The sequence below is a fragment of the Vidua macroura genome, chromosome 2 (genome assembly GCF_024509145.1).
Source record: "Vidua macroura isolate BioBank_ID:100142 chromosome 2, ASM2450914v1, whole genome shotgun sequence".
Lineage (NCBI taxonomy): Eukaryota > Metazoa > Chordata > Aves > Passeriformes > Viduidae > Vidua > Vidua macroura.
The window spans coordinates 93,527,768-93,543,314 of NC_071572.1; the positions used below are offsets into that span (position 1 = coordinate 93,527,768).

At 44.2% G+C, this 15,547-nt stretch overlaps 1 protein-coding gene across 3 annotated transcripts in view; it reads right to left on the minus strand.

Moving 5' to 3' along the window:
* Window positions 1–13,783, minus strand: part of KATNAL1 (katanin catalytic subunit A1 like 1) — a 37,426-nt gene extending 23,643 nt beyond the window's left edge. For 2 of the 3 annotated variants that reach the window (XM_054003452.1, XM_054003470.1), the window contains exons 1-2: window positions 13,697–13,783; window positions 4,773–4,948 (exon numbers count right to left, since the gene is read on the minus strand). In XM_054003452.1, coding sequence (XP_053859427.1) covers window positions 4,773–4,934 — 162 coding nt within the window. In that variant the 5' untranslated portion in view covers window positions 4,935–4,948; window positions 13,697–13,783. Of the gene's footprint in view, window positions 1–4,772; window positions 4,949–5,833; window positions 5,919–13,696 lie in introns of all 3 variants that reach the window. The other variant, XM_054003461.1, reaches the window with a different exon arrangement.
* Window positions 13,784–15,547: the final 1,764 nt, after the last annotated feature.

Consider the following 15,547-nt stretch of genomic DNA (forward strand, 5'->3'; position numbering starts at 1 on the left):
TCAAGAAAGCTTTTAAGTTATTTATATTTAAGCAGTTTCAAGAGATAGTGTGCCAAGATAGGAGCTCACCACTGCCAAACAGAAAAAACTCCCTTCACTTCTTCTCCCCAACCACACTCTGCCCCTGCTCTTCTGGGTTCAATTCTGGCATCTCAATACAGTAAGACAGGTTGGTAAAATTGCAAAAAAAATTGCCTAGGAGGGTAAAAAAACAAACAAACAAAAAAAACCCAAAAATAAAAACAAAACAAAAAAAAAAACAAACAAAAAAAAAAAAAAAAAGGACACTTCTGCTGGGTTAGTAAGCTGCATATGCACACCTTCCTGTGATCATGTAAATCCCAGGGAAAAAAAAAGGACAGGGGGCAGAGGAGGGAGAGAAGCTGGTGCAGATGGAAGGAAGAAAAGGTAGGGAAGAGCTTGGTCTTTCTAGGCATAGCAGGATGTTAGCTGGATTCAGCTACCGTGTGAAGCTGCCTGGTCCCCAGAGCCAGGCTCTGGTACAGCAATTGCCCCTACCAGCCACATCACCTCCTCTGGGCACTGGGTGACGTTGGAAGGCCCAATAAAAAGCCTTTCAGCCCACAGGATGGCCTCACAGCTTTGTTTTGACATGCCAACCTCGAGAATTTCCAGTAACCAAGCAGAAAACACATCCTATCATCTGGATATAAAACACAGTGAACAAGAATTGAGTTCACTCGTTCTTAGTGGTAGTTACAAAACCCATTTCAGGGAGTACCTCTGTATTTCATAATCTGGCAACTGTTATACCTTTTCCATCACCAGCTTTTATTTGCTATGCTAGAGCTTGTACTTCTATACCCATTGCAATAAGCATGGGTATTTGTACCTTGGTAAATACAAATAATGTGTGGGATTTTTCTTTTGCTGAAGAAAAACTGATCAGGTTTATCTCTAAGTGTTTTCCAAACCTGAAATTACTACCTGCAATTAGTGTTAGTTATTCAAAAAGCTTGATATTTTAAAAAGTGAAAATAAAAGGTCCTTAAACCATATCCAAAATAGATACCCTGCAACCCTCTCTAATTCCATGGAGTGAAGGTATAGCTCCTATAATGACACCTATTCATGAGTTACCCACAGAATGTTTCTTAATTAATCATGAGGTAACCTACTCAATGTTAATGAAACAGGCATGAAGCAAAAAACAACAAAAGCACAGATTGACCGAAATGTGTTTGAAGTAATAAAAGGAAGAATTTACCCTTTATTCTTTAAGCAGGAATACAGTGCACCTAATCAGTGCACCTGTACTAGTGACCACAGTCAGTGAGGGTGCCTTGCTGGCTGTTCCAAGCACTCAGGGAATCATTGAACTCCTGCCTGAGTTCCAGTGGAGGCCCCTGTGCTCTCGGCTCTTGTGCAACACAGAGCACATGGTTCTAACACGCAGCAGGTTTTGCTTGACAGCCGCTGGCCTTGTTGTAAGCCAGTTCTATCTCCCAGGGGCACGCTCTGCTGTCATTCTGCAGCTGCTGAACTGTCACTGAAGCTGCTCGTTCCTACAAGCCAGCTGTCTAGTAAAAACACTGCAACAGCCAAGAAACTCTCTCAGAATAAACAGGGAGAATGTCAACACAAGTAAAGTTCATAGTAGTGGACATGCGACTAAACCTACCTTTAAGTTTTGGTAAGGATGAGTTGCTTCTGATTTTGAATCTTTTCAGTCCCAGCCTGCATTTACATGAATAATTAATATGCCTACCTGTCAGCCAAACTCAAAGCACAACAAAGTAAGTTTTTTAAATGAGCTCAGGAGGCCTAGGAATGAAGATGCAAATGGTGCTACACTCAGCCAACCCAAGAGCAAGCTGGAAACTCCCTGTATGCAAGACAAGGACGGGTCGTGAGAGCAGGTCACCCTGATATCCCCAAGACAAACCAGTCAAGAGATGATCAATGGCTGTGAATTTTCCATGAAGTCAGAGAAATTCTTATGCTGTCATGTTTCTGCTTTGGTGGATCCTCAGCGTGCATCTTTTGCCCTGTTTAAGATCTGCAGGGTGTGCCAGACAGTAACAAAATCCCTCTTCCCTCGTTAGCACTGATTTGGAATTCCCAGAAGCAGTTCTGCTTTAACTATAAGTGAACCAGTCCGTTGTTCCAAGGGGAGAAGATGTTAATATGTTCATATTCCTCCTCATCCTAACCATCAGCTCCAAGCAGGAGGAATCCTCGTAATCAAGATGCCCAGTTGCAAAGCTGAAGCTGTCTCTCTGTGTGACATGAAATACAGCCCAACAAATATTTGCACAGAACATCATTCTGTCAAGACCAACCTGTAGCAATTTTAAAACAATCACACCTATGCAAAGAGAGGTAGATCAAGAGCATTTGGGAATCTGACCCAAAATCCCAACTACTTCTGGTTCACCTGGGCTTTGACATTGCTCAGTAAACTACCGGGAAAATCCTCTGTCATACACAAGGCAACAAAGCAGATCCATGACTTAAGGGTTGCTTTTCTTCTCAAGCCACTTGCAGGAACCACACTGGTATGGGAATCTTTCACTTCTGCACATTACTGGTACCAAGTGGGTTGGACCTGAACTTCGCTAAACTTATATAATGTGTATGGCATAACACTTTAATGAGGAAGATCGAAAATTAATATCTAGATATTGTTTTAATACTGCGAATGAATGTTACTTGTGATCCAACTTCTCAGTTAAATTTTTTTCAGAACAGCTTGTCAGTCAAGACAGCTCCTTGACTGTGACTGACAGTTTGGATGTAGCTGCTGTTGGAGCTGGAAAGCAATGCTAACATCCACATCATCAGACTCCCTCTTACTCTGTCTCAAGGAGCGAGAAAGCACAACAATTATTTATAAAGAGTCGGTAAAGAAAGCAGGTCTATCTCTATAGGTCTCACCAAAACACACAAGCTCAGGTATGGAAAAGCTAGTAGTTCCAGGGCTGCATCGTTTGCTCTTGGGCTGTATCATTTTGTTCCCATAAATGAATGAGAAGGCAAATAACCTAGGGATGAAGCCCTTCATTTTTTTTTTCAGTCACATTTCTTACTTTTTGCTGTTTGTCTCTGAGCCTGGCACCAGTAACAGCAAAGCAATATTCTGACAAAGCTCATCTGCCACTACTGTGTTGGGAAGTTTCAGAATTAACATGAGTGCAAAGCATGACAGACGCTACCCCACCTACTGCAGATCTTATTTGGGTCAGATCTCTAAAGCATTTATGTGACATGGTCAGGGGCTATTCTTCTTTTGCCTAAAGGGAATAATTTCTGAGAAGGTGTCAACTTCAGATCCTCTGCTGGAGAGACAGCTGCCTTCCCCAGGGAATGAATCCTGGAAACTGTGTTAATGGTCCTTTTGTACTTGAGGTTTGTGTCCAATGTGTAGCACACATTCCATGGTGCACAGACTTCTTTGAAGCAGTTCAAACAACGCACGATAACATGAGACTTGAGTGACCTTCACAACACAAGAGCTGTTGAAAGTTTATTGGAAGAATCAGTGTCATCAGAGGAAACACTGAATACTAGATGTGAAGAAAATGCAGTGGTTCAGCTGCAGAATGAGGAAATCCTCATACTCTACCTTCACATCAGCTGCAAGTTTGGCAGGGACTAACGACGTGTACTGGGCATGAACACCTTGTATCAGCACATCCTGGGGTGGGAAAAAGCTTGAATACAAGTACTTGAATGTGAGTATCTCCTATACAACATCCAGCTTACTACATTACCAGGAAAACTATCTCTGCTGGATGCACATGCTTTGCAGACAAGCTCTTCATAAACAGACTTCTACAGTTCCATGATAAACACCTGAATAGTACTGTTACTACAAAGTGATTGTCAACAGTGTTGTACTTATCAGTACATAAAATACTCTATGTTAGTGTCAGAAGTTTCAAACACAAACCTATAAACAAATCATCTGCTGCAACGAAAAAGGAAAATTTGCTTCTGTTTTTAGGTGATATCATTTAAACATATGATATTTAGAAAAACTCTTACTGAAATCATCTCTTTAGCTACCTACTGCAAAATTGTATCTTTCATAGGAGATACATTATTCTTTCACAACATGGTCTTTAGGTAACATGAATTCTTTATTCTAGGAAACATCTTTATATGGTTTTCTTCCTTTTTATGTTTATAGAACACAGTTTGTACCATGAAAAACGGGCCAAAAAATGTGAGGAAGACTTAAATACTGAAAAGTAATAAATAGATGGGGTTCTTATATTTCACCTGCAGATTTCACCATGGGTTCAACAGTACTCTGTCTAGCAGGGAGATGGATGTGTGCAAGATTCAGGCTAAGAGTATGACTTGCAGTTTTAGAAACCTGATCCAAATTTGTACACTATAGTAATTTAGTTAGCTGCTACTCAGACAACAATGCTAGTGATGCTAACCCACCCACTCACATTTTAGTTTACTGGACATTAGGTGGCCAAAAGATACAAAAGGAAAAGAAAATCCTTAATTTTTTTCAAAAGTATGCAGTCACAGAGAGAATGCAGACAGAAACAGACCAGGAATTAGACAGACATCCTAAGTGAAAACAACAAAATAATCGATTCAGTTAGAACAATAGAATTCCTTTTGATCACATCATGAAAATTATTTTCCCATGAATATCAACAAAATATTGTACAACAACTGCTGCCAACATCACTGAAATATAAGTCCTCTGCATCTTATAAGGTTTGGGAGGTGTAGTGTGGTTTTTAAATATCAAGTAATAGAATATGGCCAATGTTATTTCACCCTACCTGTTGCCATTTGCCCTTAATTGCTGGATCTCTGATCGACTGGCAATGTCTCTGGATTTGCTGGATGACACCCTGGTAATATACCATAGAAGAGTCATAGTTCCCAAGGAGTGCATATTCTCTTCCTTTTTTGGCATTATCACAAATCTCTGCTAAATTCATCTTTACTCAGAAATCTAAAAGAGAACATAATTACCAGAAAAAATGAATTTTACATGCTGTAGAATAATTCAGACAGTAATGCTCTAGTTTTGTTATTTTTCTCATAGCTGAATTGCGTCTTTCCAGCACCGCTCCCATCCAGTCCTGCTCTTCTACAACCATTTATGTCTGGAGTATCTCTTTACTAGCTTAAGGTTCCAGATCACAAATCGTAACTCTTTTATAGTGATTAAAAACACAACTTCTTTGCTGCCTTTGGCCCCAGTCCTGCTAAATTAATGCAACGAAATTAAATGCCCTTCCCACACTGAAACTAACAAACTCAACTTTAATTTGCAGATCACCACAATGTATTAGCAGCCATCAGCTGTGAATCACAAATCACACGAGGCATTAAATTGCTTTTTATTCTGTTGTATTACATACATGCCTAAATGTGCCAACCAGCATCAGGGATGTCTGCACTTCACACTTTCAAGAGCCCTCACCCTAATGAGATTATGATATGGTTGAATGATTGCTCTACTATAGACAAAGTTGAGAGCCTCATTCTGTTTAAATATTCTTTCAAAGTACTCCACCATCCACATGATGACTTGAATTTTTTCATTAAATTTAACATGTCACTTTGCGATTTATGGCCGAGTTAGCAATCCAAATTTAACACTCCTTAGAACAGTGATTCCCAAAGTACAACCTTCCCCTAGTCCTCAAATTGCAGCATGACTTTAAGGCAAATCCATAGCCCAACTTTTCCCAGTAACCAGTCAAGAAACCAATAACCCAGACATTCAGAATTAAGCTGTATTGTACAGCTAGGTTTGTATTTAAGGTTCAGGATTGAAGCAGTGCCTGCCCTTTTATCTGAATCTCATGTGACCCAAAGTTTAGGTTCTCACCACAGATAAAGAGCATCAGTTCCTTTCCCTTGTTCTCTGACTCAGTATGTGTGGGGGTCCCTGACATTCACCCAGATATAAATCCCTGGAAATGAAAAATAAAAAATTGCAATTCATAGCTATGCAATGTAGAGTTGCATTGAGCAAGAGGGAGGAGGTCAGCTCTGGAGAGTGGTCCACTAGTTGTATCAAGGGTTTGGCAAGACCAAGGAGGTGAAGAAGAAACTGGGAAGGGGGGATACAAACACAGTTCAGGCTACACAGCTGAAAACAGCTTGTGCTATAGGAGTGCACACAGAAGGTGGTAGCAGACAGAAGGCAGAACAGGGAGAAGTAACCTTTTACATCCTAGTGGGTTATAAAAATGTAAGTAGGTTTTATAAACAGACAAGACAGGAGCAAGATGGCAATAAGGAGGATGTGTCTTATGCTTTTGTATTTCCTGTGCTTAGCAAAATTCAAACCCCTGACAAATTAAGCAGACATCCATTCTGCCCTGAGCAAACACACACTGCACCTCCCAAAGGTGCCACACAGATGGTCCTAACTGCTACCTACAGCTGCACACCAGGTCTGCTCCATCACCTCATCACTCCTGCTCCCTGCAACAAAGCCATGGAAACCTGCCACCCTCACTTAAACCCACAGGTCACACAGCTTGCATGTGGCTGATGACTCTGATAGCAAGAACATGCTGCTACCCTGCAGCTGACACTCCACCAAGCACAGCAGGACTTACTGGGGCTTTACTTGTCCTCATGCTGTGCTGCACTTTTCAGCTTGCACGGCATTCCCGCTGGCTGTTGTAAACTACTGGGCAGGAGAAAATCTAAGGTGGAAAGGGTGACAGCCCTAATTTTGTTTCCTGACATAGACAGGATACATCATTACCAAGATCTGGATTAGCAGCAACTAAGATAATTTAATTTTTAAATACAGAAAATTGTAACTAATAGGAAAAAAAAGTTATGTCACTCACATTGCACAGGAAATGCATAAAATTATAGGAACTGAAGATAGTTTATAACCCATTCAGATCTCATGAGTCAGCTTATAAATGAACAGAACACCATGTGGGGCAGAAGCCACTGACCTGTCTTCAAACACATCCAGGTTAGGATGTGCTTCACAACCAGCCTGTCACCATTAAGAAAAACATTCCTCAAATCTCTGGAGGATTTCCGCATATGTAGTGAAAGACAGTGAGTAAATAAAACATTTTTAAGGAACTCCTGAATTCAAGTCCTAGAAATCCATTAAACAGAACACATACTTCCTTTACAACCTCTCATTGCTCCTTATTACAGCTAGTTCCCACCCTCTGGGTATATTTAACTCCCTTTTGTCTTAAGAGGACTGATACTCACAACCAACTTCCCTTAATTCCAGAAGAGTTCCCTGCTCACCAGAGGAGACAACCTCCTCATCTCTGTCTGTGGTGGAAGCTGGGTCAATCCACAGGCAGGAGGCAAGCCATAAGAGCCATGCAAACGTGCCCACTACAGGACAGTGGTTAGACTGGAAGCTGAGAGGCAGGGCGCAGAAAAATTTACACGGTTTCAAAACTGCAGGAGCAATCCAAACAAGACTCTCCCACTTCCTCCAGCTTCCAAGAGTTTGGGGGCCTCCTGCCTCATGCTGGTGATGCCAAAGCTTACACATGAGCTTGATGCCTGGTGTGTCACACTGAAGAGCTTATAGAACACTGACAGGCACTGAAACTTGGAGCATGGAGGGAGGCTGGTGGATGCACACCTGTGTACCTACTGAGCGGTCAATACCTCCAGAGCTAGGCTGACAAAGGCCCCTGGATCTTTCTTGTGGATTCAGGCACTTCAGTTTTTACTTATCACCTACCCTAGACACCAAAGATGTCACATAGCTTGAAAAGGTGAATATAATGTCACCCATTTACTGGAGCTTTATTTGAAACAGCATCTGTAGGTCTCAGTCCTAAATCAGTGCTTTCCTGGAATCCCAGGCAGTTCTCTGAGATTCTACTGCTATTTAAAACTAATGCTAAAAATGGTTTAAACAAACTACAAGCCTCCTATGCACACCAGTGAAGGTGATGTTATTTCAGAATATCCAAATCCAATCAAAACAAATAAATCCAAAATAAAGGAAAAAATATTTTTTGGAAGGAATTATTTCCTGTGTTGTTTTCTGATCATCCCATTTTTCAATGTCAGGGATGGGGAGGGAGGGAGAAGTAACTACAACTAGGTGAGGACCTTTTCATGTTATGTACTCACTCTTTATTATCTGTTCTACATTGTATTATAGAGTTCATACAACATCAGAGACATCCAAGGAACCAGAAATACAAAAATCATAAATAAAGCATTTTGTTGTTTGTTATCTGGAGCTTTGTTTAGATATTTAGTTTTCCTACCACACCACAGCCACATCTTTAAAGTAAATATACAGCCAAGGACAACTGTTGTCAAGTACATTTAGAACAACTTACACACTACTTGTGACACCAGCTTTTCATTCTATCATTGTGTGGTTCTCTCCTGCACTAGTAACAGCTCCACTGCACGTCAGGATGTCCTTGGAGATTCCTTAGTTCACGGATCATTGACAAGAAGAGACATTACAGACATTGGTGTTGGCATAGCTGCCACACATGGGGTCTTAAACCCACTTGTTAAAAACCCTGCAGCAGCTAGGCTAAAAGGTCACAGAGGATATTAATCTCTATTCTTTGGAGCATAAGCTGAGCTGATCCCTATGTGGGGTCAGAAAAGAATTTTTCTCCCAGAACTAAAGCAATGCGCAATTGAGCAAGATCCAAAAGACAGTCTCTACTTTAACATCAAAGCATTATACACACAAAACATATCCATGGGCAGATACAGTGACTGTGTGAATGACAGGCAAAGGGGGACAGCTTAGCACACTATTCCAAACTTGTGTGCAACACCAGTGGGAATGGATTCAGGACTAGCCCTCTTCAAACCATCTCTCTCAGCACTACATCACCACAGTGTTACCAGAGGCAGCAAATGCTCCCCCCTGTAGAGTGGTTCTGCAGCAGGGCTTTTCCTCTTGCTTGATCCCAAACACTCACTCTGCAAGTGCCAAAATGGAAGGCATCTGCTATCTTTCTCTTTTATGCATTTGTTTTGACACAACCAGCAACACCAATGCATTCCATTTTCTCCACAAGCCCTTGACTCTTGCATAGGATGGAGGACTGTCATTTAGTGAGCTGTTAGATACTTTAGCTTTATTCTCATTGTTTCAATAGTCACATCAAGCCTTATTTAATACCTACTAATCAGACTTTTCTCCAAATCAGATGTTAATTATTCACTGAGAGGGATATCCAATACATGGATTTTCCTGGACATATGTCTTTCTCTGATCAAAATTTTATCCAGGCAAAACAAAAACATTCTACAGCTTCCTGAGATTGCTGGACATATGCTCTCACATCATGGCAGCCCTGCAGTACTGCTGACTGGACAGCTGAACATCTGGAAAGTCCTGGACATACACTGATGAAGATTGGCTACTAATCCTGTTTCTCATTTTCTGTAAATCAGCCATGCATGATGTTGGGCATCCTGAAATGTAATACAGGAGTTACAACTAATGTCACAAGACAGAGAGTCACACTGTTAGGCACCATCTTCTGAATTCAGTGCTTATGACTGAGGTATGACTGTACATTTTTCACTTCATTTTCCACTTGCCTCTTCAAGGCAGAGCCAGGATGACTCTCTGCCACCGCACAATCCCAGAACAGGTCAATTGCCACACAGAGCAAAGCAGGAAGAGAAGTCCAGTGTTAAGAGGTTTTGATGTTTGGATTCATATACTTTTCATGTGCAACCATTTCTATTATCAGAGTCGAAGTCATAAACTGAAGTTGTTTTTTCGTCAAATTCCTCTCACTGCTTGAAAGCTTTTCATTACAGTTAATTGAAAGCTTCCATTCTTAGGTTAAGGCCATATTGGTTTTGTAAGCCAACTTTGACCAGTTTCAAACAGCTCTCTTTCCCTCAATTATGTCTTCACTTAAAATAGCACAATGATCTGATTTTCAGTCTTCTCTTGAAACTTAAAAATTGTTAAAATAGAGACATGTAACAATATGACAATTCTTTACCTGAGAAAGTATAAACAGCAACACTAACTGGAACATTGTCAGAGAAACAAAAAAAGTGTTTTTCCCTGCATGACATAAGACTCCTACTAGAAGCCTACAGAATTCTATTTCTGACAGAAATACAGACTGTATTTTTTATGTGCTTGATACATTTTATTTGATTTTTAAGAATAAGATATTAAAAATAAAATAAAAGAAATTAAATAAGTCTTTCTTGCTTTATTATAAAGATTATCTCTTTTGTTTTGGTGTTGGGTGCAGAATGATCCTCACTTCCAGTAATTATCTGTCCCTGTTCAGAAGCAATTGCTAATGCTGCAGACATTACGTTTGCATGACAAAAACAACATTTTAACTGATCATTGTCAGATAAAAAACAAACAAACAAAAGGCTTGCCAAGTTCCATAGCTAAATCCATCTTTCCCTGTTAACATGGCTTTGTTTGAACATGCAGCTGTGGTCTTATGGACTGGTGTGAAAACTAAGATCATGACTTCACAGGATCACAGCTCCTGTTAAAAACATATCTGTAAGTAAGGACATGGCTCAGTTCCAGCAGATTTGAATTTAAACTACATGTAAATGAATCAAAGATGAGAAATGTGTTATGCCAGTGCTGTTTTTTCCTTTTGCTGTGTGCATTAGCAGTGACAAGGCTGGCTACAATGGCAGCAGCAGTGTTGGGGTTGCAGCAGGTTATGTCATTTTTTAAAGCAGTACAGACACCAGATAAAACACACACACACACATATTGTGGTCCAGGAAACCCAGCACCAAGGGATCTTTTAATTCAGTCAACTGCTTTCTGCTAACTGGTTTTTGGCCTCTTTGCACTGAAACTCTGTTTTGCAATAGCAGACATGGAGTTAATAGGGAGATGTGTATGGGAAGTGGGAAGGAGAAGAAGCATGCATGCAGGCCTCAAACTATTTTTGTGTGCATTCTTAACTTGAAACAGACAATTACTTTGAGTGCAAGTGAAAAAAAAATGTTCAAATGAAGTAAAGACACTCACCACAAGTGAAAAGTAAACACATAAGAAAACACTAAATAGGTGGTCAGTCTTTTAATTAAAGATTAACTTAGAGATATAAATGAGAGATTTCATTAGTTTGGTGAACCAAACAGAAAGCATCCTGTAGAATGAAACAGCCATTTGCAGGGCCTTTGAAGTACAGTTTTCTGAAGAAGTAGAAAGGAGAATCAGAGACAGCTGTGCTATTCCTAAAACTGAGTGGGAACCATATCCTTCTCCAAGCACCTCATACACCAGTTTCAGACACATCCATATGGCCACATCACCATTACTTGGGGTAATGAGGTGTTCATTAGCAAGGCTGGGTAAGGAAAAGAGCTAAAACAAATGCTGTGGGGCACTCTGGCGAGCATAACTACATATACCCACGGGTCAGGCAGTGACAGGCTTGCCAGCTTCTGCTCCACCTTAGCCCTGCTGGACCCAGGCTGGCTCCACACCTCTCTCTCCTCTCCAGCACAGCCTCCAGGGCTTCTGACATTAGTATCAAATCAAACCCAGGCCCGTGTTCAGGTGGGACCAGCCCTGAGGTGGATGAGTCAACCCCTCCTCTGACAGGATGCAGGGCCCAGATACCTGAAGGATTCTGTCTGGAGCTCAACAAAGTGGAACCCAGCCCGAGTCAATAATCCTTCTGGTCCTTTGTGGAGCCACTTGCTTCTCTGCGTATCATGTGTGTAAGCACTTCTGGTAGAGCAAACATGCCACCAAAGGCTCCCAAGGTGGGCCTGCGCAGAGCCAGCTCGGGTTCAGAGCGTTTCTTAGGTCAGGCTCTGTGCCAAGAAAGGCAGTGAAACTGCTCCTGCACCTGGCCTGGATACAGCACTCCTGCGTTCCCCCTGTGCTGCAGCCCATGAGCCCTACCAGACCACAGCCAGCTCCACAAAGCCTGGCTGCTGCTGCTGCTCCATTCCCAGCTCAGCCAAGCTGCATCCCAGATAAGCTTTCCATGAATAATTGCAGGTTTAATACACTCACATAGGTGTTTATAACCCTGATTTATAAGGTCAGAATTTTGGGCTGAATTTTCCACCTCTTGAACCCCACTCTGAATTTCAAAGAATTGGCTCTTTAGGACTAAGGATATGTATTACTCAAATAGAATAGCATACTTTTTAAAAAAAAATATGCATTTATATGCATATTGCTGTTAGTGCTACAGACATCTACTCTTCAGATTTCTCAGTTCATCCCCAGAATCAGTTTCTTTTTGTTGGTTTTTTTTTTAATTAATTACACAGAAAACCAGATAAAGGCCTATAATTTTTTTTTCTTGTATTCCATTTACCTCTCAGGCTTTTGATTGGGATTAGGTCAGGGTGGGCTCTATTTCTCCCCATTACTTGCTCAAAAGCCCAAATCTCCAAGAGCCAAGCACCCTGGAAGCACGCTGCAGCTGCAATGTTCAATTCTGCAGTGTGGCAAGTACCAGGAGCTGCAAGAAGCTGAAGCCTGTCTAGCATATAGCTGACATAGGGATGGGGCGGGAAAAGGAAGAAAAAAGAAACTGTTCAACAATCTGCAACTGCAATCAAGCATTCATTGGAAAGAAACCCATGTCTGTGAAATGTGAAACTAGTAGGAATAGACATTCAATATTCATATACAAGGGAGTACTAATGTACTGATGCTTTTAAGATAGAGATTTTCAGGAAGAATAAATGACACCCCCTTATATACCAATCATAAACACGTGTATTTTAAGTATGATATACAGAGAAACTATAATTTTATTCCCCTTCATGAATGTTAGAAAACACAAGATAAAGAATAACACGAGAACTGTCAGGAGAGGAAATAAAAAGAGAAAAGGGACAAATGCTGACATCGTGACAGAAATTTTTTGGGGAAAAATAGAAATGTAGCAGAATAATTTTTAAAAATTTACACTGTGTCCAGACCATGTAGTGAAACAAGCTCAACAGAGCCTAAGCGTTGTAGGAGACGCAAAACTGGAAACCGTAAATGCAAACTGGTTGGGGAAACTTTCCAGAGCTCCCTCTGACCATTGCCTCCTTCGTACCCATCCCCACACTCCAGTCTGCTCCGCCTTCTGCACAGCTCTCTCCGTCCATCTGCTCCAGCACATCTCCATCCATCCAGCCATGTTCCCATGTGCCCCTTTCCTTGTATTCTTTCTTCCCTCCACTGGCATCCAGACGCCCCCCCACCCATCCTCCCCTCACCGCAGGCACCCACCCATGTTTCTCCCGCACCCACCCCCCATTCACTGCCCTGCCCCGCGCCTCCCCTCTGCAGCCGCACAGTCCCTGCGCCCACCCTCCCAGCCGGCCCGGCCGCACCGCCCCTCCTTCCAGCCCCTCCCGCCCCGGCAGCGGCACAGGGGCTTCTCTCCCTCGCTGTTCCGCGGCAAGAGCCGCCTCAGTGCCCTCGTTCAGAGGGAACCTCCCGTCCCCACAGGGATCCCCTCCGCAGCACCCATTCCCCCCCGCCGAGAGCTCTGGGGGCTGTAGTTCCCTCCCGCCGATTCTCCCGGCAGCTCCCAGCGCCCGGAGGGGGGGGCGCGGACTACACTTCCCGGCACGCTCCGCGGGAGATGGGGGGCGCCCCCGCCCTCCTCCAGCCTCTACCGCTGGTTTCCCCCCCATCCCCGCCGCCTCTCTCGGCGTGGCGGGGTCCGAGCCGCCGCCCGCCGCGGGCAGCAGCGCCGTGAGGTGCTGCCCCGTTCCCGGGCCCTGCCGTTACCTGGGAGAGCCGGGGGTGCGTGTCCGCGGGCGGGAGCGGCGCGGGGAGGGGGCGCAGCGCTGCGGCTCTGTCAGAGCGGGGCCGGGGGGGAGAGGCGCGGGGGGGGCGGGCGGGGAAGGGGGTGCGCGCGCGCGGCGACGGGCGGTTGCCATGGCGGCGGCGGCGGGCGCGGGGAGGGGACGGCACCGCCACTCCGGCCTCCGGAGCGCCTCCGCCTTGTCCTGGCGGCGGGGGAAAGGGATTTTCCTCAAGGAAAACCCCGCGACACCTCCGGCGATGGCTGCGGGTGCCGCCGCCCAGCCCGCGTTTAGCAGCCCTCGGCAGGGCTCCGCGCTCAGCATCCCAGGCGGAGGCGGGCGGAGAGCGTCCCGCTCGCTGCGGGAGCTGGAGCGGCGCGGGGCCCGGCCGGCCAGGAGGGAGGGAGTGCTGGAGCCAAGCGCCCGGGCTGGCTGCTGAGCGCCGGCCGTGCTCTGCGCTGTGCTGCGCCAGGGCTCGGGGCGGGGAGGCTGAAAACACGGAGTCACAGGATGCGTCAGGCTGGAAGGCACCGCTGTGGGTCATCTGGTGCAAACTCCCTGCTCAAGCAGGGCCATGCCACAGCACATGGCGCAGGATTGCGTCCAGACCCTTCTTGAATAGCTCCAGTGAGGGAGGCTCCACAACCTCTCTGGGCAATCTGTTCCATTGCACGGTCATTGCACACTAAAGAAGTCCTTCCTCATGTTCAGCTGGAACTTCCTGTGCATCAGTTTCTGCCCTTGCGTCGTGTCCTTGCAGCTGGAACCAGCGGGAAGAGCTCTGAATACACATCAGAGCTCATTCAGACTCTGAATGCAAACCTCATGTGCCTCCACCTCGTCTGTGGGAGTGTCTAGGAAGTGCAGAGCGTACGTTTGTCCTACGTGGGCATGCAGAAAGGCACTGGACTATCTTTTCTATTGCAGTGTAATACATTTTTCTAGTATCGTAAAGGAACAGATTTAGGGATTTGCCCTGTTCCTGGACCGAAGTGGTATTTGGCGATCATAGGCAGTCTCACAGGGTGGCACCACCCAGTTTGTGTCACCGCCTGAGGATGAATGTTACCTAGTGTTCCTGAAGCGTGCAGCTAACAGTCAATACGAGCAGCCTGGTGTCCTGCGAAGGGAGCCATGCAGTTATAAACCTTTCTAGGGTTGTAATTTCACAGTTAATGCAAGACAGCCTGTGTCTGTATTGCCACCGAAAGGGGCAGTCCTGCATTCCTCTCTGATCATGGATATGCCTTCCTGTTTGTTATTTACACCGCAGTAACACTGATGATGCCATCTGGCAAGGCAAGCCTGGGATCAGATCTGGTGGAGAGCCAGTTTTGCTCCTCCAAAAAATTAACCGAGTTCTGCTGGAACTGAAAGTTCCCGAATTAGCTGAGTCTGTAGAGCTGCTGCAGGCACAAGGAGGGCAGAGGAGATGTGGAGGCAGGAGCAGCCCATTGAAATCCCAGTGAATCAGAGTTGTGTTTCTGTGTGCAGCTGCACCACTGCAGCAAGCCCTTACTGCTGAAACTGCCTTGTGACGGTTCTGAGAGTGTCCCAGTGATGATCTTGTGATCCTACCTGATAGTAGTATATGATTTCTCTGGAAAATTTCTGTTGTTTTTACTTTAAGGCAGCAGCATGAGGTTGTATCTCACAGTAAGGTTCTCAGAAATGCTAACTGACACAAGTGAAAGAGCAAGGATTGAAACTAAAAGCTCAGTATGCCTCTTAAACAATACAGCATGCATGAATGTGTCACTCATATATCTACAGATCTTCCCTCAAAATCATGTGGAGATTCTTATGTCTTTGTGAGAATTTTGGAACCAGGACC